The sequence below is a fragment of the Colletotrichum jinshuiense genome, chromosome 4, assembly GCF_051148585.1.
Source record: "Colletotrichum jinshuiense chromosome 4, complete sequence".
In the NCBI taxonomy this organism is placed as follows: Eukaryota; Fungi; Ascomycota; class Sordariomycetes; order Glomerellales; family Glomerellaceae; genus Colletotrichum; species Colletotrichum jinshuiense.
Genome location: NC_139311.1, coordinates 3723363 through 3750329, shown reverse-complemented (window position 1 = coordinate 3750329; position 26967 = coordinate 3723363). Strand labels below are relative to the sequence as shown.

Below are 26967 nucleotides of genomic sequence, written 5' to 3'. Positions count from 1 at the left end.
CCTTTGCAGTATCGAGATGAATGGTTTCGATGGTTCAGGGATTCATAGACCAGGTACTCCATAGAGGTGGATCAAATCGATCCTTCATTCCAGTGCACAGAGCATTATATTCCCTTTGATGATGTGATGTATAGAGAAGTGAGAGTTCAAATATGTGTAATTCAGTAGCAGTAGAGTCTTGAGCTTTTAGTGGCTCATGTCACTATTCAACATCAATGAACATATCGTGAATCGATTGGCGCAACTGATAGGTATGTTGTCTTTCAAAGCAGTAAGGTTGAAGTGATGATCTGGTGTTCAAGTTGACCGTTTGACGCTATGACCACCACCCTCGCCAGCGCACTTTGCAGTAACGCTAACTTTCGCTTAAGCAAGGACCCTTGCACAAGTGCTCCTGCCTGACATCACCCCATCTCCTGGGTCTCCAGTTCCTGTGCCTAGATCTTTCGAATTCTACCTTAATTATCCCTTTCCCAGCCTTTCCTCCTGACACACCTCATCCTCACCCCCGAGAACACCGCCACGATGAGCAGCGACGACGAGGATATCACGGTCGAAGGCCCTGAGCTGGCCGAGGACGACCCTATGCGCGCATTCCTTCCGGCCTCATTCGGGAAAAAGTCCAAGGAAGCCAACATTGCCGCCCAGATCGACAGGAGCCGAAGAGTGGCAGAGAAGGCCTCAGCAGGGAGTTTCGTGGAGGGGTCTGCAGGTCCGCCAATTGCTGATCAGAAAGGGAAGAAATCCGACTCAGACAATGACAGTGACAGCGACGACTCCGACTCCGACGATTCGGATGACGACGAATATCCGGTTTCGCATGAACTGGTTCTGAAGACTCACGAAAGAGCGGTGACAACGGTAACGCTTGATCCAGCTGGTGGACGACTCGTGTCAGCGTCTCTTGACTGCAAAATCAACCTGCACGATTTCGCATCCATGACACCGAGTACTCTACGGGCATTTCGAAGCGTTGACCCATGGGAAACGAAGGCGTCTGCCGCGAGCGCCGAGTCGCACCCGATTCACCACGTCGAGTTCAATCACCTATCCGGCAGCGTGTTCCTCTGCGTATCTGCACACCCTCAGGCAAAGATCATGTCGAGAGATGGTGAAATAGTGACGGAGTTCGTCAAGGGCGACATGTACCTAAGGGACATGAATAACACCAAAGGCCACATTTCGGAGGTCACAACGGGAACTTGGCACCCTACCGACAAGAACCTCTGTGTCACTGCCGGCACCGACAGCACTCTTAGAATTTGGGACATCAACAACAAGCGCAGCCAGAGGGATGTGATCGTTTTCAAGTCCAAGGCGGCGGGCTCTGCCGGCCGAACGAGAATGACTGCGGTTGCCTGGGGCACGCCGGTGCAAGGCGGCAACAACGTGCTTGTCGCAGCCGCTCTGGATGGCTCTTTGGTCATGTATAGCGGCAACAGCCCGTTTTCGCGGCCCACGGCCGAGATTCGCGACGCCCACAAACCGGATACCTGGACCGGAGGTATTGATATTTCTTCCGACGGCCGGATGGTTGTCACCCGGGGAGGTGATAACACGATCAAGTTGTGGGACACGCGGAAGTTCAAGACGCCTCTTGTTACGGTGGACCATGTCTCGACCTCGGACCATTTCCCGATGAGCAACATCAGATACTCGCCAAACTCGACCAGCATTCTGACAGGTTCCGCAACGGGCGACTTGCACATCCTGAATCCCGGAAACCTACGCCCTGAGCATGTGACGCCAATCACTCCTGGGGCCCCTCTCATCACTGTCGACTGGCACCCCAAGATCAACCAAATTGTCACGGGATCGGCGAATGGCGAGACGCACGTGCTGTACAATCCCACAATGTCCACTCGGGGCGCCGTTGAGGTTATGTCGCGAGCGCCAAAGAAGCGGCATATTGATGACGACCCGTCTCGGACAACGGACATGTCTGTGGGCATGTCAGGAGACGCGATCATCGCACCTGGCAGCGTGATGGCTGGCAGAAGAACTGGAGGAGTCACAGCGTCGGGCAAGTCCAGAGACCCCAGGAGGCCGGCGGTCCTGGAGCAAACGCCATTTATGAGGAACCAGCCCGACGAAAAACACATTGCGGAGAACATTCCCCTCGCGAAGATGCTTCACGAAGATCCCAGAGAGGCACTCTTGAAATATGCCGATGCTGCGCAAAAAGACCCAATGTTTACAGCCGCTTGGCAGAAAACGCAGCCTGTGACTCAGTATGCGGACTTGAGCGACGAAGAAGAAGGACCGGACAAGAAGAAGGCCAAGCGGTGAGGAACACGGCACGGTTGTTACGTCTCAGTAGTCATATACCCCAGGTACAGCATAGGGAACCCCTGGTGGTAGTGGTATTTTTTAGTCTGGACGAGGAAGGGGTGTGAAAGACCGATGGATTGGAGCAGGGCTAGCTAATCAATGGGGTCGGCCTGTTGGAGACGTGGAAAATGGCAAGCCTACCATGCGGCCTGTATTTCGAAGGGATCTCTCCACTTGTTCATCTGTCAGATTAGCTTCGCTGGGAGCTGCCCCTCGGACGCAGCCTGGGGCAGCGGGCAAGCACTTGCAGCAGTGTGGACACATCCCCGCCACGGCCAGCTGACCCGGCCAGGCCCAGGGGCCTTTCAAACCGCGCGACTGGAGAGCAAGTGACGCGCCTCCGGTCGGATGGCGACTTGACAGGAACTCGTGCTGAAAGCGAGAGACGGCAGATGCCAAGCGGCGTGGATCTGGCATTCCTTTGGTGGCCGGTACCCGACAGGCCATGGCCTGAGGCGTGTGTGGCCCGGATAGTACCCGAAGCCAGCCAGCCAGCCAGTGGCCGGCCAGTGCCTGACCAGGGAAATGGATGGCCCGAGCTTCCTCGCTTGTATATAATCAGACTAGCGTGACTTGCCTCAGGCAGCAACATCTTGCTGTGCTGAAAATTACGGGGACCGCGTTTCACAGACCGCACCAACCATCAATGAATCTTGTCGTTGTCCTCACCTCTCCATCTCAACCGGCAACGCGCGCATCGAAAAATCGCCAAACCCCCTCTACAGGCATCGACGCCCATCTCATAAAGTGTCCAGCAACCCTTTCCACGCGATTTCCTCGCGCATCCCGCTCGAGGCAACGCCCCGACGCCGCGCCCACTGCCTCAACTCCCATTTTTCGCCTCCCTCCAGAATCACCCTTCCACCCAATTTTTCCCCCACGCCTCGCGGCACCGCATCCCATTGCCTTTGCAGCTGAACTCCATCCTCCATCTCGGTGAAGTCGTTCCCACGCGACCGACGTGTTTCCGTTCCGCCTACGGCATCGCGCTTCCGCCCCCGATCCCACGTCGCCGTCCCCAAAGCTTTTGCTCCAACGACGACGCGCCGCATTTCCGTCACTACCACCATTAGCCTTCTAGTCTCTCTTTTCGCGACGAGCCCAGCGCGACCAATCTTCAACACGTCCAATCAACGAGACCTTCGCAGGATAATGCGCGCGAGATAGCCGTTGCATCTCTAGAGATTCACGCAGTCAATAGATTTGCAGGAACACACTGCCCATCATGGCTTCCGTTCAGGCTCCCCCTGCCGTCCAGCTGCCTGGCGCCGGCATGGCCGCCACCACTCCTCAACAGGCCCAGGAGATATTCAATGTAAGGCCCTTCCTATCATCTCTTTCGCCTCTTCTGCATCCCGTCGATTGTTGGCAATGCTTTTATCGATGGATGGTGCTGACATCCTCAAGAAATTCAAGCAGATGAGAGAAAGCGGCGTCCCAAATACCGATCCCGAATTCATCAAGGTGGAGCAGTTCGTCCTGACCTTCCAACAACAAGCGCGTATGCGACAGAAGCAACAAGCGTTCCTTGCCCACCAGCAACGACAGATGCAGCAGGCTGGGCCCAACGGCGCTGTCAATGGCGCGCAGCCCGCTCAACAACCCCAACCTACACAACCTCCCGCGTCTGCTGCGCTCAGCGCTTCTGCGCTTCCCGCGCCGAGCTCAAATAATGCCGCCGCATCTGGCTCGCCGTCTACGGCCACTCCGTCCAGCGGCCCTGGTGCTGGCCAATTCAACCCGCAGCAGCTGAGCCTGCTTCGTCAACAGATTCATGCATTCAAGTTGCTGACAAAGAATGCCGGTGTACCCTTGCAGATGCAGCAGGCCATCTTCGCTCAACGTGAGCGTAGGAAAGCCATCGCCGCAGAGGCTGCTGCGCTGGCGGCAACATCAACACCGGCAGCTCCTCCCCAAGACTCTGCACAGCCCGGTCCAAATGGAGCTGAGCCCAAGCCTGAACCCTCTTCCACGGTTCAAGGGCCCACATTCAAGTCAGTGAAGTCGCCATATGGTGATCCCAACTTGATTCGCAAATCAATCAGCCACTTTGAACACACACAACGCAAGAATCGCAAGCTGATTCCCGGACTCTTTCCGACTGGTGTCGACTTTGACCAGCTGCGTTACGAGAGGGAGCTGATTGTGTTTAACCGAATGAAGGATCGTTATGCCGAGCTGAGAAACACCCCGGCAAACATCGCCCATTGGGACACCACCAAGGACGAGGTTGACCTGGATGACAGTGCCAAAGTCAAGGCCATTATTGAGATGAAGAGCTTAGGCCTGTACGCCAAGCAGAAGGCGCTGCGGGACAAGATTGGCCGTTCGATGATGTTTTACGACAATCTTGCCATGACTACGAACCGTTCCGGATATCGCCGCACGAAGAAGATGACTGTTCGCGAGGCCAGAATCACCGAGAAGCTTGAGAAGCAACAGCGTGATATCAGAGAGAACCGCGAGAAGAAGAGACACATCGATTTCCTGCAGGCTATCACCCAGCACAGGAACGAGATTCAGCAGACGGCTTCGAGCCAGCGCAACAAGTCTACTAAGCTCAGCAAACTCATGTTCGCCCAGCACTACAACATCGAGAAGGAAGAGCAGAAGAGAATTGAACGTACTGCCAAGCAGCGTCTGCAAGCTCTCAAGGCCAACGACGAAGAGGCGTATCTCAAGTTGCTCGACGAGGCCAAGGATACCCGTATCACTCACCTTCTCAGACAGACCGATGGGTTCTTGCGCCAACTCGCTGCTTCCGTCAAGTCGCAGCAAAGGAAGGCACAGGCGGAGCAAACCGGCGAAGAGGAGATGCCAGAGGAAGAGGAGGAGAGCGAGGTGGACAGCGACGACGATCAGAGTGGACGGAAGATCGACTACTATGCTGTTGCTCATCGCATCAAAGAAGAGGTTACCGAGCAGGCCAACATGTTGGTTGGTGGCAAGCTCAAGGAGTACCAGGTTAAGGGTCTTCAATGGATGATCTCCCTGTACAACAACAACCTGAACGGTATTCTTGCAGATGAGATGGGTCTTGGCAAGACCATTCAAACCATCAGTTTGATTACATATCTCATCGAGCGCAAGAAGCAGGATGGACCTTACCTGGTCATTGTGCCTCTCAGTACCCTCACCAACTGGACTCTTGAGTTCGAGAAGTGGGCGCCGTCTGTCAGTAAGATCGTCTACAAGGGACCTCCCCTGATCAGAAAACAACACCAGGATAAGATCCGCCAAGGACGGTTCCAAGTACTGCTCACAACCTACGAGTACATCATCAAGGACCGCCCTCTTCTCAGCAAGATCAAGTGGTTCCACATGATCATTGACGAAGGTCACCGCATGAAGAATCAGAACTCCAAGTTGACGTCTACCATTCAACAATACTACCACACCCGGTTCCGCCTGATTTTGACTGGTACCCCGCTGCAGAACAATCTCACTGAGCTGTGGGCCATGCTCAACTTCACTCTCCCCACTATTTTCAAGTCCGCGAAGACCTTCGACGAGTGGTTCAACACACCTTTTGCCAATACTGGTGGACAGGACAAGATGGACCTTACGGAAGAAGAGCAGATTCTCGTCATTCGTCGTCTGCACAAGGTCCTGCGCCCCTTCCTGCTGCGTCGTCTGAAGAAGGATGTCGAAAAGGATCTTCCCGACAAGACCGAGAAGGTCATCAAGTGCAAGTTCTCGTCCTTGCAAAGCAAGCTTTACAAGCAAATGGTCACGCACAACAAGATTCTCGTTAGCGACGGACAGGGTGGCAAGGCTGGTGCTCGCGGCTTGAGCAACATGATTATGCAGCTTCGAAAGCTTTGCAACCATCCCTTCGTGTTTGGCGAAGTCGAAAATCTCATGAATCCCATGAACATCAGCAACGATCTGCTTTGGAGAACTGCCGGCAAGTTTGAGCTCCTTGACCGAGTTCTACCCAAGTACAAGGCAACTGGCCATCGTGTGCTTATGTTCTTTCAAATGACGGCCATCATGGACATCATGGAAGACTACCTCAGATACCGCAACCTTAAGTATCTTCGTCTGGATGGTACCACCAAGTCTGATGAGCGTTCTGATTTGCTTCGCGAGTTCAACGCTCCAAACTCGGAGTATTTCATGTTCCTGCTGTCGACCCGTGCCGGTGGTCTTGGTCTGAACTTGCAGACTGCTGACACAGTTATCATCTACGACTCTGATTGGAACCCTCATCAAGATTTGCAAGCCCAAGATCGTGCGCATCGTATTGGACAGAAGAACGAGGTGCGCATCCTGCGTCTCATCAGTTCCAACTCAGTCGAAGAGAAGATCCTGGAGAGAGCCAGGTTCAAGCTAGACATGGACGGAAAGGTCATTCAAGCCGGTCGTTTCGACAACAAGTCCACAGAAACAGATCGTGACGCCATGCTGCGGACTCTCCTCGAAAGTGCCGACCTAGCAGAGACGGGAGACCAAGACGAGATGGACGACGACGAGCTGAACCTTCTCCTCGCACGTAGTGATGATGAAGTGGTTGTCTTCCAAAAGCTCGACGAAGAGCGGAGGAGAGATCCGGTCTACGGCGAGCCGGCTGGCGCAAAGGCCAAGCCTCGTTTGTTGGGAGAAGACGAACTCCCCGAAATCTACCTGGGAGACGGCAATCCAGTGGAAGAAGAAGAGGAGACCAGTCTTGGACGTGGAGCCCGTGAGCGAACCAAGGTCCACTACGATGATGGTCTTACGGAAGAGCAGTGGCTCATGGCTGTCGACGACGACGACGATTCTCCCGAGGCTGCAGCTGCACGAAAGCAAGCCCGCAAAGACAAGCGTGAGACCAACAGGCTCAAGAGGTCAGGCATCGCAAACGCTGCCGACGATTCACCTTCTGCAAGTCGCGCAAGCACCGAAGAAGTGGAGACTCCAAAGAAGAGGGGCCGTAAACCCGGTACCAAGAATCAGGAGAAGCGCAAAGCAGAAGAGGGCGACGACGAGCCACCGGCCAAGAAGCGCCGTGGCCCACAAGGCAGGCCTAAGGCTGTCTCTGTTTCTGCCGGCCCTGAGACCCCACGGGTCTCGCCTCAGCAACGTCAAATCCTCCAGACAACTGCGCGGGCTCTGTTCGACGGGCTTATGAATCTCGAGGTGGATGACCCAGAGCCACCCGAAGAGGATGATGACGAGTCTGTAGCGGGCAAGCGAATCATCATTGGGCCCTTCCTCGCGCTGCCCCCCAAGCGCGATTACGCCGACTACTATTTGATCATTCAGAACCCCATTTCGATGAAGCAAATTGAGACCAAGATCAAGAAGCAGCAATACCACAGCCTTAGCGAGATGCGCAAGGATGTCGACCTCATGTTCAACAACTGCCAAACGTACAACGAAGAGGCATCGCTTCTCTACCAGGATGCCCAGACTCTTCAGGTAAATAGGACCTTGTAATCAGCTTTGATCATTCAACTAACAAGACCGCAGAAATTCTTCAATGAGGAGTACCAAAAGGCACTTGAGAAGCACTCGGAGTTGCAAGAACTTGAAGGCGATGGCGGCAAAGAGGGCTCGGCGGCGCCTAGCGCAAGTGCGAGCGCCGGAACGCCCCAGCCAGCAACCTCCGGTACAAGAATCAAATTGATCTCTTCATCTTCCAACGGTGCCAAAGAGGCAAACGGCGGAAGCAACGGGGCTCAAAGCGATCAGGAGTAACTGGACTGGGGTTGCTGGGTTCAACGTTTAGGCGATCGCAGGTGACGTTTAATGACGTTTGAGAGGGTGGTTTTTTTCTCTCTTCGGGAATTGATGCAAAACACGGCGATGGCGTGCGGTCAAGGGCTGACCTAGCGGCAAACCGCTGGACACCTCAATGACTGTGAGATCATCAAAGACTGCTGCACATTTACAGGCGTAACGGTTTTGGAAGGTTTTTGGAACGTGTAAAGGTTACGGCGGGAATGGCACTCGATACAAATACCATGGGCCAGAAATTGGTCGCAGAGGGCAGTTGAAAGGTGGATGGCGACGGAGGGGGATTCTTCCCTGATTCACGGCGGCAGAGACCCGTCGCAAGTTTGTTAGACTAGCAAGCAAATGTATTTTAATAGATGTGAGCATGAAGTACTTGGTGAAAAATAATCCCGACTACGCCAAGAGGTGAGATTGATGGTTCGGACCGAGGCGTCCTACGATGTCTGGTATATGCCTTTTGTAAATGCATGGGTGAGTTGCTTTCGGGGGTCGTGATGCTTGGCTAATTAGACTTTTGGAGATCGGGTAGGGAATGGCCCTGCAAGGCGGCTGCCAATCGTAATTAGTGCGGAAAATCCAATCGTGAAGAGCTTCATTTTTGGTGTGCCTGTTAATTTGGTTAATAGAGGGGGCTGGGGACGATTGAGGTTGGTCGACGGGCGGGCCGGGGTGGCGGTGCGCCGACCTCTCTCATCTCACTTCAGTCTCACTGACCGCGTGGCTCGTCGCTGTCGCAACCACACTTCCGTCGCAATACATACATCTTGGACTCGGGGACCGACACTGACTTCATCGCAATAACCCCGGCGCCATCACCCATCGAATGCTGATCGCATCCATCAGCGCTACGTCTTGACGACGGCGTTCTTTACCCCAGGAACATCCGTCGCACGGTCTCACCGAGCCACCTTTACTAGTTTCACGACGCTAAGGCGCAGAGGAGAGAGAGAGAGTGAGAAGGGGGAAAAAAAACGCCGAGAGGGAGGCGTCCCGAGTGAGGGTGGTTTGTTGCGACAACGTTCAGCTTGCGCGAGCGTTGCGCGCGCATTGCATTACGTCGCATCTCACACATTGAACGCTTTGAAAGGCAGCGATGGATCACCCCAGCCCGTCCCCCCGCAGCAGCGCCGCGGCGGCCAGCAGAGGACCACCACCAGCACCAGAGGTGGTTTCCGACGAAAGTGCGAGTTCAATGTCGGAGGACAACGCCGCGGGCGAATATAGACCCCCACAGACCCCCCCGCCTCAGCGACGACCTCCGCCGCCGAGGGCTAGCAGGGAGAGGGATCTTCGTCCAGAAAAGCACCGTGAGCGTGAGCTTCGTGAGCGTGAACCTGAACGTGATCGGGAAAGAGATCGCGAGAGAGATCGGGAAAGAGATCGCGAGAGAGATCGCGACAGAGACCGGGACAGAGACCGGGACAAAGATCGCGACAGAGATCGGGATAGAGATCGAGACAGAGACCGAGGGCCGGACCCCAAGAGAGGTCCGGACAGAGATCGCGACAGGGAGAGAGAAAGGGAGCGCGACAGCCCGCCGCTGAGGGATGTGAAACGGCAGAGCTTCGCCGCGGACAACAGCCACAACATCAACAACGGGCATGTCAGGCGGCAGAGCGTACCGCCCAACAGCAGAAACAACGCCAACAAACGACAGAGCATCACGGAGCGGCTTATGAGTACCTGGACTGCGCGCTCGGCGAGGGAGCCGGTGGCCTCTTCGACGCCGCCCTCCCGCCGCGCCTCGTCGGCTTCGACGGCAAACAAGTTCAACCCCGTCGGCAGAGTGCGCGAGTGGCTCGACACGTGCAACGCCGAGCACGGCGACCACTGCTACGGTCCTCCCGGGGATACGTGGCGGCCGATATGGCTCATCGACTCCGTGAACAGGTGTCTCGTCCGCGCGCGAGCGACGGATCGGTACATCGCGCTCAGCTACGTCTACGAGCCGCCGCTGCCCAGCTCGAGGGGCCCCGTGGAGACGTTGAGGGGAAACCTGGAGATGCTGACGGCGAGCCTGGATGATGCGGATATCCCGCAGACGATCCTGGATGCGATGTGGTTATCCAGGAAGCTGGGGATCAAGTACCTCTGGGTGGACCGGTTCTGCATTGTGCAGGACGACGACATGGAGAGGGAGGAGCACATCAAGAACATGGCGTACGTGTATGCGAATGCGTACATGACCATTGTTGCCGCGGCGGGAGATGCAGAGACCGGGCTGACGGGGCTGCTGAGGAGGACGCCGCCGCCGCGTGGGGCCGCGGGGCGGAAGCACGACGACCTGGTGCTCTCATCGCGGTGGGCGGGGAGGGCGTGGACGGTGCAGGAGGGCATGTACTCACGGCGGAAGGTGTATGTGTTCGGGGAGACGGTGACGTGGGAGTGTCATTGCGAGGTGTGGCAGGGTTCGCCGGCGGGCAACAGGTTCAGCAAGATGCTGAAGGGGGGGAACAAGAACGGGCCATGCCTGGACCGCGTCTTCCCCGCGTTGACGGGGTTTCTACACCCCGTGTGGCCGGACATGGACGAGTACGCCCGCATCGCGATGGAGTATAGCGCGAGGAGAGTGACGCTGATGTCGGATACGACGAGGGCGTTTCGGGGAATCACGACGGTCCTGTCCAGGTCGTTTGCCGGGGGTTTCGTATTCGGGATGCCGGTGAGCTTTCTGGATGTGGCGATGCTGTGGCAGCCGAGGGCCATGGTGAGGAGGAGGGCCATGGTGCAGCCCATGACGGGGATGAATCCGCTGCCGTCGTGGAGCTGGATGGGGTGGCATTACGACGGGGTGCCGGCAGACTTGACGCTGTGGCGCGCGGCGGCGGACTACGTGCAGGAGGCGCCGCCTGCGGGAGGAAAAAAGGGGGAGCGGCGGTTCAAGAGCCCGTATGCTCATCGGCTGAGGTCGTTGGTCAGCTACGAGCTCACGGATCGAGCGACGTACACGCCGCTGCCGAACGACGGGATGGCGTACCGCGATCGGAGGCATCGGAGGACGGTGCCGTTGCCCGCCGGGTGGTCGAGGAGTGGCGGCGGCGGGTTCCGTTACGCGGGGGACCCGGAGGTGCTGTTTCGGTATCCCGTGCCGGTGGCAGAGATGGCGGGCGGCGACCCTGCGACGGCACCATTTGGGGATTACTCAATGAGCGCGACGCTGTTGTCGTTTAGCACGACGACGGCATTCCTCGAGGTGGACTTCGCGCTGGCGAGGAACGGGACGCCGGTCGACGCCAAAGCCGCCAACGCGGTGAATTCGGGAAATAACACCGGCCCCGGGGCCGGGCTCGTGGCGCCCGGGAGGGGCTACGGGGTCCCCCTGGCGATTGGCAACATCTGGTCGCGGACGGGGAAGTGGTGTGGTGTCGTAACGGCGCACGATAGCTGGTTGGGTGTGCAAGGGGCGAACCATACCGGTGAGGAGAAGCTGGAGTTTGTGGCGATTTCGATGGCGAGCGAGAGGGGCGGGAGTCATGTGTTCGACCTGGATGCGTTCCGGGATAACATGGACGAGGACGAGATTGTAGACTTTGTAAATGTGTTATGGGTCGAGAGGGTCGGCGGCGTGTGCTATCGTAGGGGGCTGGGACATGTAATCCAGAGGGTTTGGGACGCTGTTGCGAGGGATCGGGTTGAGATCCTGCTTGGATAAGGATTGGGAATGTCGACTTTGACACGGGACTGGTTGGGGTTGTATGGATACGGCGATTGGTATGTGATTGGTGACGGAGGGGTGGGTTGTGGATGTATTTGATAGGGACCGAATGTCGGTGAAGAGATAGTGTCTGGATATTTGTACAAGACGCGTCTGTTGGGCTGGGCTATCTGTGTTTAGTCGGGCTTCATAGCGATTGTAAATTGGAAGGCCTTGACGAGAGGCATGTTTGATTGACCCAGGAAACAGTAACTAATAGTATATTTCCAATGTCTTTAGTGACGGACTGCATAGCTAAGGTATGGTTAATGGAAGCGTCGTCCTAACTTTGTCTGCTGTTTGACTTCGGCTCTGGTCCTTTCCACGAGTCCTAGTCATGGAGGAGACGTTGTACTTTTCGCACTCAACATCTCCAGTTCAGCTTGCGCTGTACCCATTAGTTCTCGTACGGCCCTGTAGATTCCGTCTCTGTGAGCCCTGGTAGACCCGAGAGCCAGCGCATCCCGAATCAAGCCACGAACCTAGTGCACATTTCTCCAATAGCAAATATAAAGTACCTTATAACAAACGCCAAGCCTCGGAGGTAAAGCTGACGGTAACAGAGTCACTAAATAACTGTCGCCAGCCGTAATGCTACCAGAAACAAGTACGATATGTTCCCAAGTCTTGGCGTCCCTTTCCCAGGTTTTGCTTGTCCGAGAGCATCACCACAACCACCAAGTCGTATTTTAATTCAAGAATTCGTCTATCCGTGGGCTCTCAGTCTTGAAATACCACGGCGTGTATTATTTGCTACTTGTTTTTAGACAGGGAGGGTCCGAAAATGTTGGAACACCCCACAGATTCCCATAGATTCTCCCCTCTCCCTCTCCGCTTCCCCATCCATTCTTACCCGTTCCAGGGTTCAAAAAAACACAGAAAATAGTTTGGGCGCATGGTGTAGTGGTATCACATTCGCTTTGCATTATACCTCTTTGCGAAAGGCCCAGGGTTCGATCCCCTGTACGTCCACAGTCAAGTGCACCTGCATCATCAGATGCACATCCTTTTGCATTTTTCGCCTTACACACACGCTCTCTCTCTCTGGGCAATGAATTACCAGTTCAAGAATGTTTAATTAATAACTCTCACCGTCTCTTTGCCTGTATTTTGTTTTAATATCTGCCGAATGGTTAGTTCTCACAGCGGTGTTGAAATCAAGGTGTCGACGGGAAAAGACTCCTATTGCCCTGGGACATGGCTACACAATCTGGGACATGGCTACATACTCTGGGGGCTTTATTTTAGCCAGGCGCAAGGTTTTACGAATGCATGACAAGAGGCAAGTAGTTTAGTAAGCTGCTTCGAGCAGCAAATTCGCCATTTAACATTGCACCAGGCCGCAACCCTGAGTCTCAATAGCTGTACAAATATCAATCTAACCCACGCATGGGTATTTCTCCTGCCAAAGCATTATACACTTCCCAGCCACTCCCTCTTTGTACCGCCTCGCTTTCACCTTCGCCCCTTCTTCAACGGCGGCGGGCTTCTCGACCGAGACACCGAATCACTGTATCTCCTCCGCTTTGCACTGACAGGGCTCCTCGAATCTCTGCCTCGATCATCCGGCGAGCCCCTCTTGAGTGGCCTCTTTGGTGGAGGACTGGGGGTCCTTGAATGCGAATCGCCGCGGCGGGCGCTTTTTGCCTTCGGCGGCGGGGAAAGGCTGCCACCATCCCGTACCCGGGGCGGAGGCGAACGACTGTCTCTGGGCCCGCGGCGGTCGACTGGTGAACGAGACCGCGAATCATATGATGATGCACGGCTTGGTGACCGACTAGGTGATCGGCTGTCATGGCGGGCGCGTTTCCGCGGCGCGCTTTCGACTGACGAACTGTTTCGCCTGGCTCCACGACGCGGGTCTTGCTTGGGGCTACGACCACGAGCCGCGGCGCCTCGGGCTGGCGGCGGGCTGGCAGAGTACGAGGCAGAACGTCCCCTCTTAGGAGGAGGGGATCTACTGATGGATGAGCTGCTTCTCCGGGCAACCCGGCGAGGCGGCGTCACGCTGAGACTACGATCCCTGGGGCCATTTCGGGCTGGAGACGGTGATCGAGAGTAGCTGACTGAACGACCACGTCTTCTGGGCGGGCTTGCCGAGTAAGAGTCGTCGCGGCCTCCCCTTCTAGGAGGCGTTACCGAACGACTGTAAGAACGAGACCGCGTGGAGCTCCGACCCCGACTGTAGGAACGGCCTCTCCCACGTGGCGAAGGAGATCTGGAACCAGAATGCTTGCGGTCAATGGCGCGTCGCGGCGTCCGCGACCTGGATCTTGAGCGCGAGTATGACGAGCCGGTATAGGAAGAATAGCTCGATACTGACTCAGAGTCGGAATCGGCGGCCGCCGGCGCAGGCAAGGCTGGCTTGGGCATGTTCTGGAGGTACTCTCGCGATGCTTCTGTGAGAGCACCCATGCCGATACTGGTGAAGTAGTTGATGGAGAAGCGGATGTTCCGCGGGTTGTCTCGGGGGAACAGGCCGAGGAAGCTGGGCTGAAGAATCTCGTCTTTCATCCGCACTTGGAGCTTGGCCATGCCAATTTCCTCGGCGATGTCCTGGAAGAGGATCTTGATGAAGATTCTGGAGCTGCTGGTCGTCTCGTCCTCGTTCAGATGAATGACGGAAAGAACGTGCCAGCCAATTGCGTCGGTCGCGAGCATGTGTGCAAAGAAGCGCGCAATGTTGCGAAGCCTGTTTGTCTCATACCGATGGATTTTGCTGTAGTAGTCGGCAAAAGAGTCTTCGAAGAGGCCAGTCCATAGCCTGTTCAATTTGGCAAATCTCTCACCAATCAAACCGTGGAACTTGGAGTAGGTCTTCTCTTGAGAGCAAATCTCGACAATCATTGAAGGCAGCTCTGGTTCTTGCCCGGCCGGGAGGTTGACTCGCAGGAGTTTGTGCACCGCTTCCTCGGGGTCGATGGACGACATGACCGTCAGGTAGATCGTGCGTCGCAGGTTTACCAGGTCGGTATTGGACTGGTCCTTGATTTCCATCGCCTTCTCTTCTTCATCCTCTTCCTCGGAGCTTTCGTCTTCGTCGTCGTCGTCATCGTCATAGTCGCTGCCCTCTCCCAGAATCTCCGCCTTCAGATTTTTGTATGCCTCCTCGTGCTCCTCCCACTGCGGGTCGTATTTGAAAATGTTGAGACCATCCTGCACGTCGACCTCTCCGTCAAGGTCGACCATGTGTGTGATTTGATCCTCCTCTTCCACCAGGTCGAGCTCCTCCTTAATGGGCGGGTTGTCCTTGAAGTTGTCTTTCCGAACCTGAAAGAGCACCTCGATCATGTACTGCACGCGCTTGTCGATATCCGCCTCGTGCAACACGTTCCTCAACTGATCCCAAACCGCCAAGGCAATCGCGGGCTGCATCTCCTGCAAGTGCTGTCCCACCTCGCGCATGAAGTTGACAGCGATCTCGACGCTGTCGTCGGTTGGCTTGTGCAAGAGGAGGAGGAGCATCTGTCCGGCGAGTCTCTCATGGGCGACCTGGTGGTTGATGAGATGGGCCAAAAACGTCGTGGACGAGACGCAGACAGCCTTGTCGCTACGCTTGAAGCCCTTGCGGAAGGACATAATGAGGCGCTTGACCAGCAGCTCCCCGACGGCAGGCAGCTTCGTGTTGACGATGGCAGCCATGGCCGCAAAGACGGGCGTGAAGGGCAAACTCGCAGCCTGCGCCTTCATGATGGACCGACAGAACAGACCGCGGCCCTTGATCAGGTTCTCGCCGAATAGCTCGGGGACGATGTGCTTGATGTTGGAGTAGTTGACCTTGTTGATCAGACCGTTGATACTCTTCTTCAGCGCCTCCCACATCAGCCTCTGGTATTCCTTCGAGCTCTTGTCTGTGATCTGGGCCTGAAGCGCCCTCAGTCGCGCTGGCGGGATGTAGGTGCCTCCGGATCTCATGGACAGGAGTTTTTCGTACTCGGCCTTTGCGATGGCTTGTTTCTCCTCCTCCGTCTTGACCGGCGGTGTCGGGCGCCGTTTTTCTTTTGCGGCCGGCCGATAGCTGTCAGTGCGATCGCGATCGCGATTGCGCGGTCGATCATCGTCGCGGTTGTGCCGACGGTCGTCGCCGTCGCGGTCGTCTCCTGAAAGTTCGTCGTCGCGTTCGCGGCGCTCGAGGCGCGGGGAGCCAACGTCCGCCGATGCCATCGTGCCTCCGCTGTCGGTAAATCCCCAGGATTCAGAGAAAGAGGTCGGAACCAAGCCGGGGGATCTTGCGACGTTGAGGAGTAGGCGGCAGATCAATCAGAGATACGTTGGTTGCCGGAACTCGTTTTTCTTGAAAAAGGTTACTGCTTCGACGCAACTGGGTAAGAGTTACCTAAAAATCCAAGTGTGGCTGGGGAGTTTGGAGACCCGCTTATGACTGGAAGCAGCACGGATCATGTGCGGCTGGAGCTCGCCAGGACAGGGGACCTGCCTGGCCAAGTCAAGGCCATTCTGTCAACCGTGGCAGCTCCTCTAGCGCAAAAGAGGTCCAGTTCAGCCCACCAGGCGCGCCCTCGTCCCCTGAAATCGCGACGACAATTTTCCCGATCGGCTACGGGCAGCTACCTCTATTGACCTCAACCTCCTTCCCCTTCCCCCTTCCCCACGATCGCTATCTCCAACTGGTTACTCGTCACCAAAGTCACCGGCTACCACACACGCGCCATCTATCGACTCCTTCTTCACGCTCCTTACCACCGATTTAACAAAACGACAATGGTACGTCAATTAACTACCGAAGCGAAGGCACCCGCACGCAACCCACCTTGCACGCACCAAGGGAGGGTCCAATCTCGCAACAGCTAGCTAACAGGTGCTCTTTCTTTGCAGCTTGGAACACTCGTCGGCTTCGCCATGCTCGTGGCTGCTTCTGTGATCTTCACATACTACTCCATCTGGACCCTGCTTATGGTACAACCCCCCTCCCCTCCTGTCCTCGAGGACCAGCAAGGTTGACTAACACCCCGCCCGTCACAGCCCTTTGTCGACGAAGGCCACCCGCTCCAGAACTTCTTCCCTCCCCGCGTCTGGGCTATCCGCATCCCCGTTATCCTCATTCTTCTCGGCTCCGCCGTTGTCGGTTCTTTCCTGGGCACCGTCATGATCCGAAGCAACAGAAAGAAGGCTGCCAAGGCCAAGGCTGCCGCGAAGAAGAAGGCGTAAAGGGTGACGAGGAAGGAGGACCGCTACCATGGTCACTCGTGTTGAAGTCGGGGCCAAACTTGTCACGATTGGATGTCTATAATGACAAAGGGCATCTGCCACGATTGTGTGGAGAGGCGGATTACTGCATGCATATACAAGGGAAAGTGCCAGTATGGGTATCTAAGCTGGTTGTGTTGTATTGGAGAACGAGCACGCAGCTCATCTCGGGAGCAGGACTGCCTATTCTGAAAACGTTCAAGAACTACTAGCCCACAGAGAATCCCAAAAAAAACCAATAAAGGAGTGAGCGGCACGACTGGCCAAGTATCCAGCCCCATGATCCCAGGCCTCGGCCCACGTGTCTTGTTGGACCGATTCCTCTAATTCGAAGACTACATCATGGCGCAAATGACTCCTGGTCTAATCTAGCTCCAAACGCCTCTTGGATCGCCTCTCAAACTCTCTGATCAGCAAAGTCAAGGACTTCGCAGTCATCCTCAAAAAAGCCGTCCTCATCCTCCATGTGTCGAGCCCCACGCCGTCTCCGGGTTGTGACAACAATCTCATCGCCATTCTCCCCACGATGCATGACCCTCTCCATTGAGGACAGTGGAAGAGCACGATGATCGTCCGAAATGTTGAATTCATCTTCTGAGACTGAGTGATGTCCAAGGTCAAGCTTGACTATATTGAGAGGCTGACCAAAAGCCCAAGGCTGCGATGGGTTTGTCTCAACATGCGTCTCCTGGGCCTGGGCGCGCTGCCGCTTCTTTTGCTTTGGAATGGCGCGATCTTCCAGCGTCGTGTCGGCCATGAGCGCGGCCAGCGATGGCGGCTGAGTGGCTGCCAAGCCGCCATACTCATACAGAGACACTCGCCTGTCGGTGTGGAATGGCTGGTAAGGTGCGCTCGACTCAATTTCGGCTTGAGGGATAGATGCCTCCGCACTCAGGTCAACCTGGAGCGGCCTAGCACGCGGGTCAAGTGTCAATGTGTTGACTGCGTCCATCTCTCTGTCGGACAGATCCAGATATTCTTCGGAGTCGATGAACTGCCGGACTGCAGGGGCGAAACCATCATCAGATAAAGCAGGAACCTTGAAATCCTTGTATCGAAGTCCTCGAGGCGTACGCTGCTTGCTGGGCGCGACTGAGGGACGACGCGTCTTGGACGGGAACGTACGAACAAGACCATCGCCGACCACGTATAGAGTATGGTACTTTCTACCAGTAATCCACACGACGCATGACGCGGTCGGCAGTAGCGAGCTTTGTGGCAGGGACACGCGGTTTTCCCCTGTGTGACGTAACTGGTTTATGGCAACGCCTGTTTTGCCGAGAGAATGGCTGATGCTGGCAGCAATGGCCCTGCCGCCGACACTCGCGGAGTCAACAAAGTTGCCGCTGGCCAAACCCTGAGCATTTACGCTGCCCTTACGCGGCCGAGTGATCAAGGGTCTGGCGGCTTGATATGCTGCACCAAATGCGCTGGAAGCGATCGAGACGGCTGAGCTCGGTGCGTCTGCAGCGGGGGCGCCGTTCTCCTCTGTAGCCTTGCGACGGCGAGGTGGGGGCCAAGAGAAAGCACTAGAGGGCATATCAAGAAGATGGACGGTTCCCCTTTCAGTAACCATGGCAACTCGCTCCCCATTTGGCTTCGACCAAGCAACGTCCACGATCCGAGCAACGGTCATTCGCGAAAACTGCGCAACCTGACGGACCCTGGGACCGACCGCGTTGTTCGAGGCCGACACCTGAAGTGGCGATGACTTAGTGTACTGTATACACATCAGGTCCCATACGGTCTGCACATCGCCCTTTCCACTCGCCGTGAAGAGAGAAAGGCCAGTCGGTGCAAACGACAAGAAGCTGCAACCAAGCGGAGAGGCGAATGTGATCAAAGGGTGCAAGGTGGCAGAAGATGGCAAGCTATCCATATCAAGAATAGAGACGAGGCCGGGATCCTTAGTCACCGCCTGGCCAGGTGTGCCATGGGTTGGTGGGAATTGGGGCACATCATGCCGAGGAGGGTATGAACCAGCCCATTGCTGAGCCGTCAGCGGGGGTGACCGAGGCTGTGACGGCAGCGTCTGGTTCGCATTCTTGTTCCAGTACGAATTCCAGGCCTGCAGCCCCTGCTGACCAACCCATTTCGCTCCTGAGATCAACTCCTGAGTGGTCTCTCGCATGATCTTGTTCACCATGCTCTCTGACATGGGAGAATCAACTGACCCTGTAACGGCAGGAAGCACAGGCGATGTTACCGAAGAGATGCCGGGAGCTTTGCCAAGAACAGGAACAGGTACGTGAGCACGAAGAGCAATCTGCGATGACGCCGCAGGAGGACAGTAGGCAATCCATTTGCCGTTGAGCGAGAGTATCGGGGTTTGCGGGTTGGGTCGTGGAGGCGCAGGGGAATGGCGTCGCTCTGCATCCTCCGCAACCTCGCCCCTAGGGGGTTGTTGAAGGCTGGTCCAGAGTTTGCCCACACAGCCAAAGCGAGGTGCGCCCTCGTTGGAGTCCACAATCAAGCGATAGACCCAGCACTCTCCGCTGGTGCCCGAAGCCACGGCGACGTTCCCGGCATCTGCTTTGACAGTAAAAGCGCCGGTGGGAGGGGGGGGCTTGAAGATCGGACTGGTGACGGGGGTTGCCAAAGGTACTTTGGGGGCTTGGAGGAGCACATCAACCATCTTTCCTGTCTTAAGAGAGTACAACTCGACTGTCGTCTGGTAGAACTCAATGGCGGGTGCGAAGCGTGCAGAGGGGCCGCCTTTCTGACTGCCGTCGGCACGAGGGCTTCCAGGTGCGTCAGCCCTGTCTTCGGCAACACCATCGTCCGCGGATTGAACCGCGATTTCCGGCGACGCCTGTGGCAGCACTGGACCGTGGATTACAACAGCGACAAGCGGGGAGTTGTCGACCTTGCTGCCGGGTGTTGACCAAGGTAGGATCTTGGCATTGTAAACACCTCCTCTCAGTCCCTTAAGGCCGGCAACTCGGTCAAGGCCGCGCTTAGTGACGGAATAGACTTCGAGGCCGCCCTCGTAGCCCGCCAGCACGACGTTGTCCGATCCCGGCACGAGCTCGGTGTGGGGAGAGGGGAGCGTATCGAAGCCGAAGTGGTAGCCTTTCTCGCCGGCCTTCATACCAGCTTTGGAAGCCATGTCGAAATCGATGTCTGGGGCGCCATAGAAATGAGGCTGTGTTTGGTGAGGGAGCGGGGGCTGCGAGCCAACTCTAGCGTGGGAGAGTTGCGATTGCATGGAGCTACGACGGTATGCTGCGGCTGCGGCTGGCTGATGGTAGGCCTCGAGCGGAAACTGGGCGTCCATCTGGAAGCTGAGGGGACGCTTCATGTGGTTCGGCATGCTATTGGGAGGGGAAGGCGAGGCCGTCTGGGGTGTCAGGGACTGGCGCTGAACAGCCCAACCGTGATGGAGACGACCAGAGTCCTCGTAGGACGAAGGCTGGGTAGGCGGCGACTCGCCCATGAGGCTGATCAAGTTACCTGGAGAGCCGGCGAGGCCCCCTCTTGCCCAGTCGTGGTTTGTGCTTGCAGCAGTGCTGGCCGAGACAGAGGTCGTGGAAAGAGCATCCAGAGTCGGCGAGATGGTGGGCGGCCCATCGTAGGGGGACGGGCCTTGGGCTATGGGTCTAATATCGGGGGAATTTACGGGAGGCGACGATGCATCGGACGGTGGGCTCTTGGATGGAGTGCCGTTTCTGAAAGGTTGTTAGGGAACATTGTCGCGTAAAAGGCAGGAGGGACAGAGGGAGGCAGCGGTGACTCAATAGTGGTCATCGCGGGGTTCTCGGAGAGAGCAGGGGGGTGACCTACGCGAACTTGCCCGCGGCGAGTTTCGTCACCGCGGCGCTAACTGCACCATCTCTCGCGTTCTTTCTGTCCTTCTTCGAACCTGCAGAGGAGGAGATCATGAGAATACGGCTCCTGCTTGACTTTGGGCGTGTATGGGTGGGAACCGCGGGGGATAGCGGGACTTACTCGGCATTCAAGTGGTGTTGCGCCGCAGTTGGAGCAGTTCCCTGCTCCAGAGACCTGCGTTTCCGCAAGGCAGCTCTACCTTTTATGGGAGGACCGAGAGGTTGAATGCGAGGAGAGGCGCGTAGGTCAACGATAGGGAGGTTCGATATCGTCGTGCGAGGCGTATCGGGATAAAGGACAGAGCAGTCGGTCTATTAGAGGGTCGGGTGGGATGGAAGGCCGACAAGGGCGGCAGCTGACCTCGGTTGACGAGAGTGTCGCAGATGGCTGTAGTTTCTTTGCAGACGGAGGGCTATGTAAGGCAAGACGGGCAAAGGCAAGATATGTCGGGTACCGCGAGGCAAGATGCTGTTGGTTTGAAGGTGTACGGAAGAAGCAGAAGGAGTTAAAAGAGCGGGTGGTTTCTTTCCAGGCACAGCCAAAGTGGAGAGCAAGTGATTACGATCGCGAGAGGAAAATCTATAGAACGAAACAGAAGAAGAAAGACGTGACAGGTCGTGACGTGACGTTTGGGTTCACGGAAATGCTGCTATCGTAGGTGGTTTGCGTGTTTGTTGATGAGTCGAAGGAGAGAGCACGGGGAGAGTGAGGTCAGGTAGGTAGGTCCCAGGTCCAGCAGTCTCGTCCCAGTAACGGGTAGGTGGGCTGGGCTTGATCTGGGACGTGCCCCTCGCCATCAGCAGCAGCGGCAGCAGATCCAGGTCAGGCCGGGTCAGGTCAGGTACCTCTCTTACACCACCATCTTACGGTACGGCGTCTAAGATAAGATACGGATGCTAGACCTTCCTGACCTAGACATGGCACATTGCACTACGGAACAGAGTGACATGAGCATGCTTCATTCGATATGCGACAAGACAAGACCCGTCAATCCTCACTCAACCTCAGCAGGAGGGGAGCGGGGCTTTTGCGTGCTTTCGCTCTCCTTCCGCCGAGGACGGCGCTGTGCCCCCCCAATGTGATGTCCCCTCCAAGCCACCCCTCCACGCCCTCCATTTCCAGTCAGTCAGTTGGAGGAACCAAAGCCAGGGGGCAGGGATGTCAAGTGCAGGCAGCTTGCTAGGATTGGGAAGGGGGGGGGGAGGGGAGGGGTGTTCGAGGGGAAACCTCCAAGGCGCTGGCACTGTCCTGCGCGATTGTAAGGTGGGAAGTCCCTAGCTAGAGGTGGTCCTCAACTTGGACCGCGCCGGCCGGTACCTGCTGGCGGTACGCAGTGCGGATACAGATACAGCGCACCAATCTGGGTCCAGCCTGCATCGGACAAGCAAGGGGGTCGGGACTGATCTGGGGGGCCTGGTGTTTTGTACCAGGACATGTCTCTCTGGGTATCCCACCAGCAACCAAGGTCGCAATGGGACCTGGGGACGACCGGGCCAGCTGACGGTGAGTACTCGACCCCGAATACGTACCTCCAAGGCACGGCATGGCAGGTGCGTCAAGGCCAGTGACCAGTGAGCGCGGATGCGAGCGATGCTCATGCTCTTGACACTCTGCACGCCTTTGTCTGTTCCACTTCTGGTCACCCGGAGTTCAGTCCAGTCCAGCCTAGCCAGCACCAGCGACTATTTACCTCTTTCATTTGCGCCGTCCGGCCTTTGCGCCTGGCTAATTAATTGCAGATACAAAGCCGAGCAATTAGTCTTATCTTTTTGTTCGCTATCGGCGACGGGGAAACATCAAGGTCACACTCGGCATGCCAGAGGAACCCCGATTCAACTACATGGTACAAATTCAATATTGTCTGAGACCCCTCTTCCACCCAACCAAGCATTACAGATGCCTTCCATTGCTTTCTGCCGACTCTCCGAGCACCTCCCACCCACACCTGAGCTCAGCTATGGCTTCCTGCCGAGGTCGGGGACACAGGCGGCAACGGCGCGAGGCCCAGTCAGAGTTAAATTGTCAACCCGGATGTCACAAACACCAGCCCAGCACCGGCGCTTTCCACCCCAATCTCAGCAATTTCCACTACCCTTGTAGCCGGGACCAGCTGCTGACGCCTGGGCTGCGCGTGCTTGTGCGCGCGAGGATGGGAACGTTGGACGACGGATGGGAATGACGATCCGGGGGGGTGACTGATGCCATCATCCCTCTCTGGCCTGATGACGGCGGCGCAGGCTCAACCAGTGCTGACTAGACCGAGAGTGCCCCCGGACGGGGAACGTGGACGGTTTGCGGACTAAGATAACGGTTCCATCTTCATTAACCGCCATCGACTGCCTCCTCCTGTCCTGATCCCCCTCCCATCTACGGTATACCGTGGTTATCCCATGTCCCCGTCATCACTCTCCCGTCCATCCTATCGCACGCTTCCTCTTTTAGCTGCCACACACCCGGCAACTCTGGTCCAGACCGTCCGACTGACAAAGACACCTGACCCCCTCGGTGGAGGACGGGGGGCTACCACGTCAGGTGAACGGGCCATTCACAGCTCGCCTGTGGCCCACGAGAACAACACACCAAACATTGACGTATGTAGGGCCCTCCTGGTACCCCTCATCATGCCCGCAACCTCGCCTTTCTGGGCGAGCTGCGAACCTCGACCCTCGCCGTTTCAAGATTGAGATGCCGGCAATGAAGTCATTTGTTGGGGAAGCTGAGTTCTGGCTATTCTCGGCCCATTACCTAAGCCACCCCAACGCGACGAGGCGAAGCGAGGCGAGGCGAGGCGAGAGGTGATACGAAGCAGGACGGGGCGAGGCGACGATGCAAGGCACGGGGTCGGCCTTGAACGCAACGCCGCCGGACCGTAAGCGCAGGGAGCTGTCTGGGTTCGAAGCCATCGCCGGATGAATCTGCCGTCATCGATGCAGTGCCCCTCGTTCCTAGAGATGGGATAGGGAAATGCCACCGCCGAAACACAGTGGCTGTACTAAGACACACATTGCGCCAATTGTCAACCAGCATCCAGCACCGTATTCTCTACGGCTCATGCCGTGGATCTTGGTCAACTATGTTCTCATTCGACAGTTACAATACCGCAATTCCTCCCGTCAGAGGTGTTGTACTGCCAACGTAGAATACTTACTCCGAAGGGACTTCACCCTCGATCGGAGTCCACTGGTCAAGCCAGACTCGATATGCATCCATCCGCCATTCCCCGTCGTGCTTCACCCATTCTGCGCTACCAGCCCAGCTCAACACGTTCTCACCTCCATCCAACCCCTTCCGCTTAACTCCCCCCCTCAGCATGACATGCACCCCCTTCTCGGTAGCTGAGCCGATCGCACTTGTGACCCAATGCTTCCTCCCCGAGACAGAGCTCCACATCTCCGCCCTCAGTTGCCCGATGTCTTTTGAATGTCAGCGCTCTGCAAATCGCCCAGTACGCCATGTCACTGCCCACATACTTTCATGCTTCTCGGCCGCCTGCGGTCCGACCTTGACTTTCGCACCGGGGGTAAAGAATTCGATCCAGCGCTCATTCAGCTCCCGGTTGTCGCTGGTCCGGTAAAAGTCCCGTATCCGGAGCCGGAGGTCCCGCTCGATCGCCGTCTCGTTCGGCGAGAACGGCTCGAGCCGGGAATAGCTGTCGTACGGCTCAATGCCCTCTGTAGACGCGAAACGATCCATTCTTCCGTCGAGTTCTTGTGTGGTTTTTCTTTTAGGTCTGGATCCGAAAGTTTGTCGGGAAAGTCGTCCTGTTCAGTAATTATACCGCCTGTGCGCCGCGCACATGTGGAGGTGTGACGTTTATATCCGTCCAAGTCCCAGTGTCACAGCATACTAACTTCCTGACTTACTAACTGCTACTGGCCTTCGGGTCGGAAACAACCCTGGACGCTGGCGGACACCCGAAATTCGGGATCGCCATCGGGAAGGGCCTCATCCACTCACGGCCATATCACCAACAGCACTGTCTACGTATTTTATGCCAGATCGATTTTCATCATTGCACGTCACGCATCTAGGTGGCTCACGATCGGGTGCAGTTTTCTCTCGCTCTCCCTTACACGATCTCAAAAGGGTCATCGGCGGTGCCATTGCCACTGCCGTGCACCTGCGGTGTGCTGATGCGTGGCAGGCTGTCTCGGCCAGCGGCAGACTTGCTTTGCCCACCACCTTGCTTCTTTTTCTTAATGGTGACGTTCGACTGAGAGCCCTGAGAAGAGTCCCATTCCATCATCTCGCGAATTATCTGTCTCCCACGTGCCCCCGGAACCTTGGCTTGTGTTACTTCGGCGAGAGAGTACTCCAACTTTCTCTTCTTGCCGCCGATGCCATCGTTCTCGGCTGAATCCACATCGACGTCCTGAGCCTTGCGGTGGTGGTCCCCGAGACGTCTGGCCTCGGAGTCATGAACAAGGTCGATACTGCCTCGGCCTGCATCGAACCTCATTATTCGCATCCTCCGCAAGGATTCGGGGCTGGTTAGATTCCCACTCGCTGCGGCCCCGGGTTTTGTTGGGGTCTTATTTTGGTTGGAATGACTGCTGCCAAGCGGTTGCTCATATAGGTTCAGGATATTTCGACGGGCCCCTTCTTGTATGCCACCCCCAGGAGCCACGTTCTGCTGTCGCAAAAGTTGAATAGAGGGGTCTTCAAAAGCCCCGACTCCGGCTGGGATAACGCCTCTCGCGAGTAGTAAATCGCCACCAGGCGGCATCTGTCTCGATGGGCGCATGGGGCGATTCAATGGGCGCATAGGATGGTTCTTGTTGCGTCGCGGCGTCCTTGGTTGCCTCCGCCACTCCTGGAACTCGGTGCTAGATAGACCGTGGCCAAGAATGGCGTCGAGTATGTCGAACTTGACATTCCCGATCGGCTTCCCCCCCAGTTCAAGGTCCAAGGGCTTCCCCACCAAGAGCAGCCCCCCGTTGAAGCTTGCTTCCTCGATAGCAAGAAACACTCGGCAGGGATCAAGCTCGACGGCGCTCGTTGGCTTCTCGGTGCGCTTCTGCGCGATCTTGGCTACAAGATCACGGGCTCCAAAGTCGCCTCCAAGGAGCCTCTGGTTCAGCGCAATAGGCGCAAACTGTCCCACCCACCAAATGGTGGGCTTTCTCGAGAAGAAATAGTCCTGCATCCAGGGGATCGTCATCGTCAGGCTCACGGTCGTGTAAGTACCGTACCACTCTCCTTGAAGGCACGGAAGCCCGGTCATGTCATTTTCGAGGGAAACGTTCGGAGATCGGCAGTTTTGCAAGGCCTGGAGGTCGGGAAACCTGTCAATGTTGGATCTTTCCTTGGCCAAACGGATATTTCGCCTGCCTGAAACCTTCTCTATGGCGCCCTCGAGACGCCTCCGCCACTGAGACGCGTCGGCGGCTGTCTTGATGCGCCAGAATCCCTCGACCAGCCCCCCGTCTTTGGCCAGTTCGTGGGCCAAAATCATACCGCAGCCTGCCAGTCCGCCGGGGGTGTAGTCGCACCCGGTTAGCATGCCATAGAGGGCGATGCTCTTCTTGTTGAAGAGCCCCGTCTTCTTCCTGATCTCCGCCATGTCGAAGACTCTAACATGCTCCTTGGATTTTTGATCTTTTGAGTTCCTTAGATTCCTGATGAGGATGGTGCAGCCGAACATGAGCGCGTCGCCGTCCTCCGACCAGACTGCGTCGACGTGGTTTTTCTGCTGCAAATATGCACATTCGGCTTCCGCTTCCCCAGGTGCCTGATGCCACGGCACAAAGATGTGGTCGAGCATGCCCTTGAAGAGGGCCGTAGTCCCCTCGCGTTGGCCGTACCTCTTTGAGCCCCTCTTGACTGCGGGGCGGTTGTCGCCGTCGAAGACGAAGATCAATTGGATTCCCATGCGCATAAGCGGTAGGATGCGCTCCAATATGTTCTTCTCTCGCGGGTGGGAACCGGGGGATTCTATCCAATATAGGGTTAGACAGGCGGCTTTCTTCAGCGAGAGATTGGCGTTGTGGCTCCCTCTGCACCCAAGGTGGCTATGCCAAGCGGGATGGAGAGGCAGGGAGAGATGGATCGGAAGCCAGGGGTCGGAACAACAGTGAATTAGGGGCCTGCAGAGAATAGGGCTGATAGGGAGGTATGAGATGCCTGGGTTACAAACGTCGCTGTATATATGCTTCCTTCTCGTCAGTGATGTTCTTGTATCTCCAGTG

General features: G+C 56.5%; 8 protein-coding genes across 8 annotated transcripts; 4 read left to right on the top strand and 4 right to left on the bottom strand.

The window, feature by feature from the left end:
- Positions 1-525: 525 nt before the first annotated feature.
- On the top strand, positions 526-2289 carry EsH8_IV_000929 (WD40-repeat-containing domain protein; the record flags this gene model as incomplete). The annotated part of the gene is made up of 1 exon (XM_083265819.1): positions 526-2289. One exon carries the CDS (start codon positions 526-528, stop codon positions 2287-2289), a length of 1764 nt encoding a protein of 587 aa, XP_083124714.1.
- A 1267-nt stretch (positions 2290-3556) lies between these two features.
- Positions 3557-8013, top strand: EsH8_IV_000928 (SNF2 family N-terminal domain-containing protein; the record flags this gene model as incomplete). Its single annotated transcript, XM_083265818.1, has 3 exons — positions 3557-3646; positions 3739-7734; positions 7786-8013. 3 exons carry the CDS (start codon positions 3557-3559, stop codon positions 8011-8013), a joined length of 4314 nt encoding a protein of 1437 aa, XP_083124713.1.
- Positions 8014-9145: 1132 nt separating this feature from the next.
- EsH8_IV_000927 (heterokaryon incompatibility protein-domain-containing protein) lies at positions 9146-11704 on the top strand (the record flags this gene model as incomplete). The annotated part of the gene is made up of 1 exon (XM_083265817.1): positions 9146-11704. The coding sequence occupies one exon, from the start codon at positions 9146-9148 to the stop codon at positions 11702-11704; it is 2559 nt and encodes an 852-aa protein (XP_083124712.1).
- A 1497-nt stretch (positions 11705-13201) lies between these two features.
- Positions 13202-15910, bottom strand: EsH8_IV_000926 (U2-type spliceosomal complex subunit CWC22; the record flags this gene model as incomplete). Its single annotated transcript, XM_083265816.1, has 1 exon — positions 13202-15910. The coding sequence occupies one exon, from the start codon at positions 15908-15910 to the stop codon at positions 13202-13204; it is 2709 nt and encodes a 902-aa protein (XP_083124711.1).
- Positions 15911-16465: 555 nt separating this feature from the next.
- Positions 16466-16912, top strand: EsH8_IV_000925 (dolichol phosphate-mannose biosynthesis regulatory proteins DPM2; the record flags this gene model as incomplete). Its single annotated transcript, XM_083265815.1, has 3 exons — positions 16466-16468; positions 16580-16660; positions 16727-16912. The coding sequence occupies 3 exons, from the start codon at positions 16466-16468 to the stop codon at positions 16910-16912; spliced, it is 270 nt and encodes an 89-aa protein (XP_083124710.1).
- Positions 16913-17348: 436 nt separating this feature from the next.
- Positions 17349-20906, bottom strand: EsH8_IV_000924 (uncharacterized protein; the record flags this gene model as incomplete). The annotated part of the gene is made up of 3 exons (XM_083265814.1): positions 17349-20619; positions 20735-20813; positions 20900-20906. 3 exons carry the CDS (start codon positions 20904-20906, stop codon positions 17349-17351), a joined length of 3357 nt encoding a protein of 1118 aa, XP_083124709.1.
- A 3017-nt stretch (positions 20907-23923) lies between these two features.
- On the bottom strand, positions 23924-24472 carry EsH8_IV_000923 (uncharacterized protein; the record flags this gene model as incomplete). The annotated part of the gene is made up of 2 exons (XM_083265813.1): positions 23924-24192; positions 24250-24472. 2 exons carry the CDS (start codon positions 24470-24472, stop codon positions 23924-23926), a joined length of 492 nt encoding a protein of 163 aa, XP_083124708.1.
- A 376-nt stretch (positions 24473-24848) lies between these two features.
- Positions 24849-26657, bottom strand: EsH8_IV_000922 (YEN1 family endonuclease; the record flags this gene model as incomplete). Its single annotated transcript, XM_083265812.1, has 1 exon — positions 24849-26657. The coding sequence occupies one exon, from the start codon at positions 26655-26657 to the stop codon at positions 24849-24851; it is 1809 nt and encodes a 602-aa protein (XP_083124707.1).
- Positions 26658-26967: the final 310 nt, after the last annotated feature.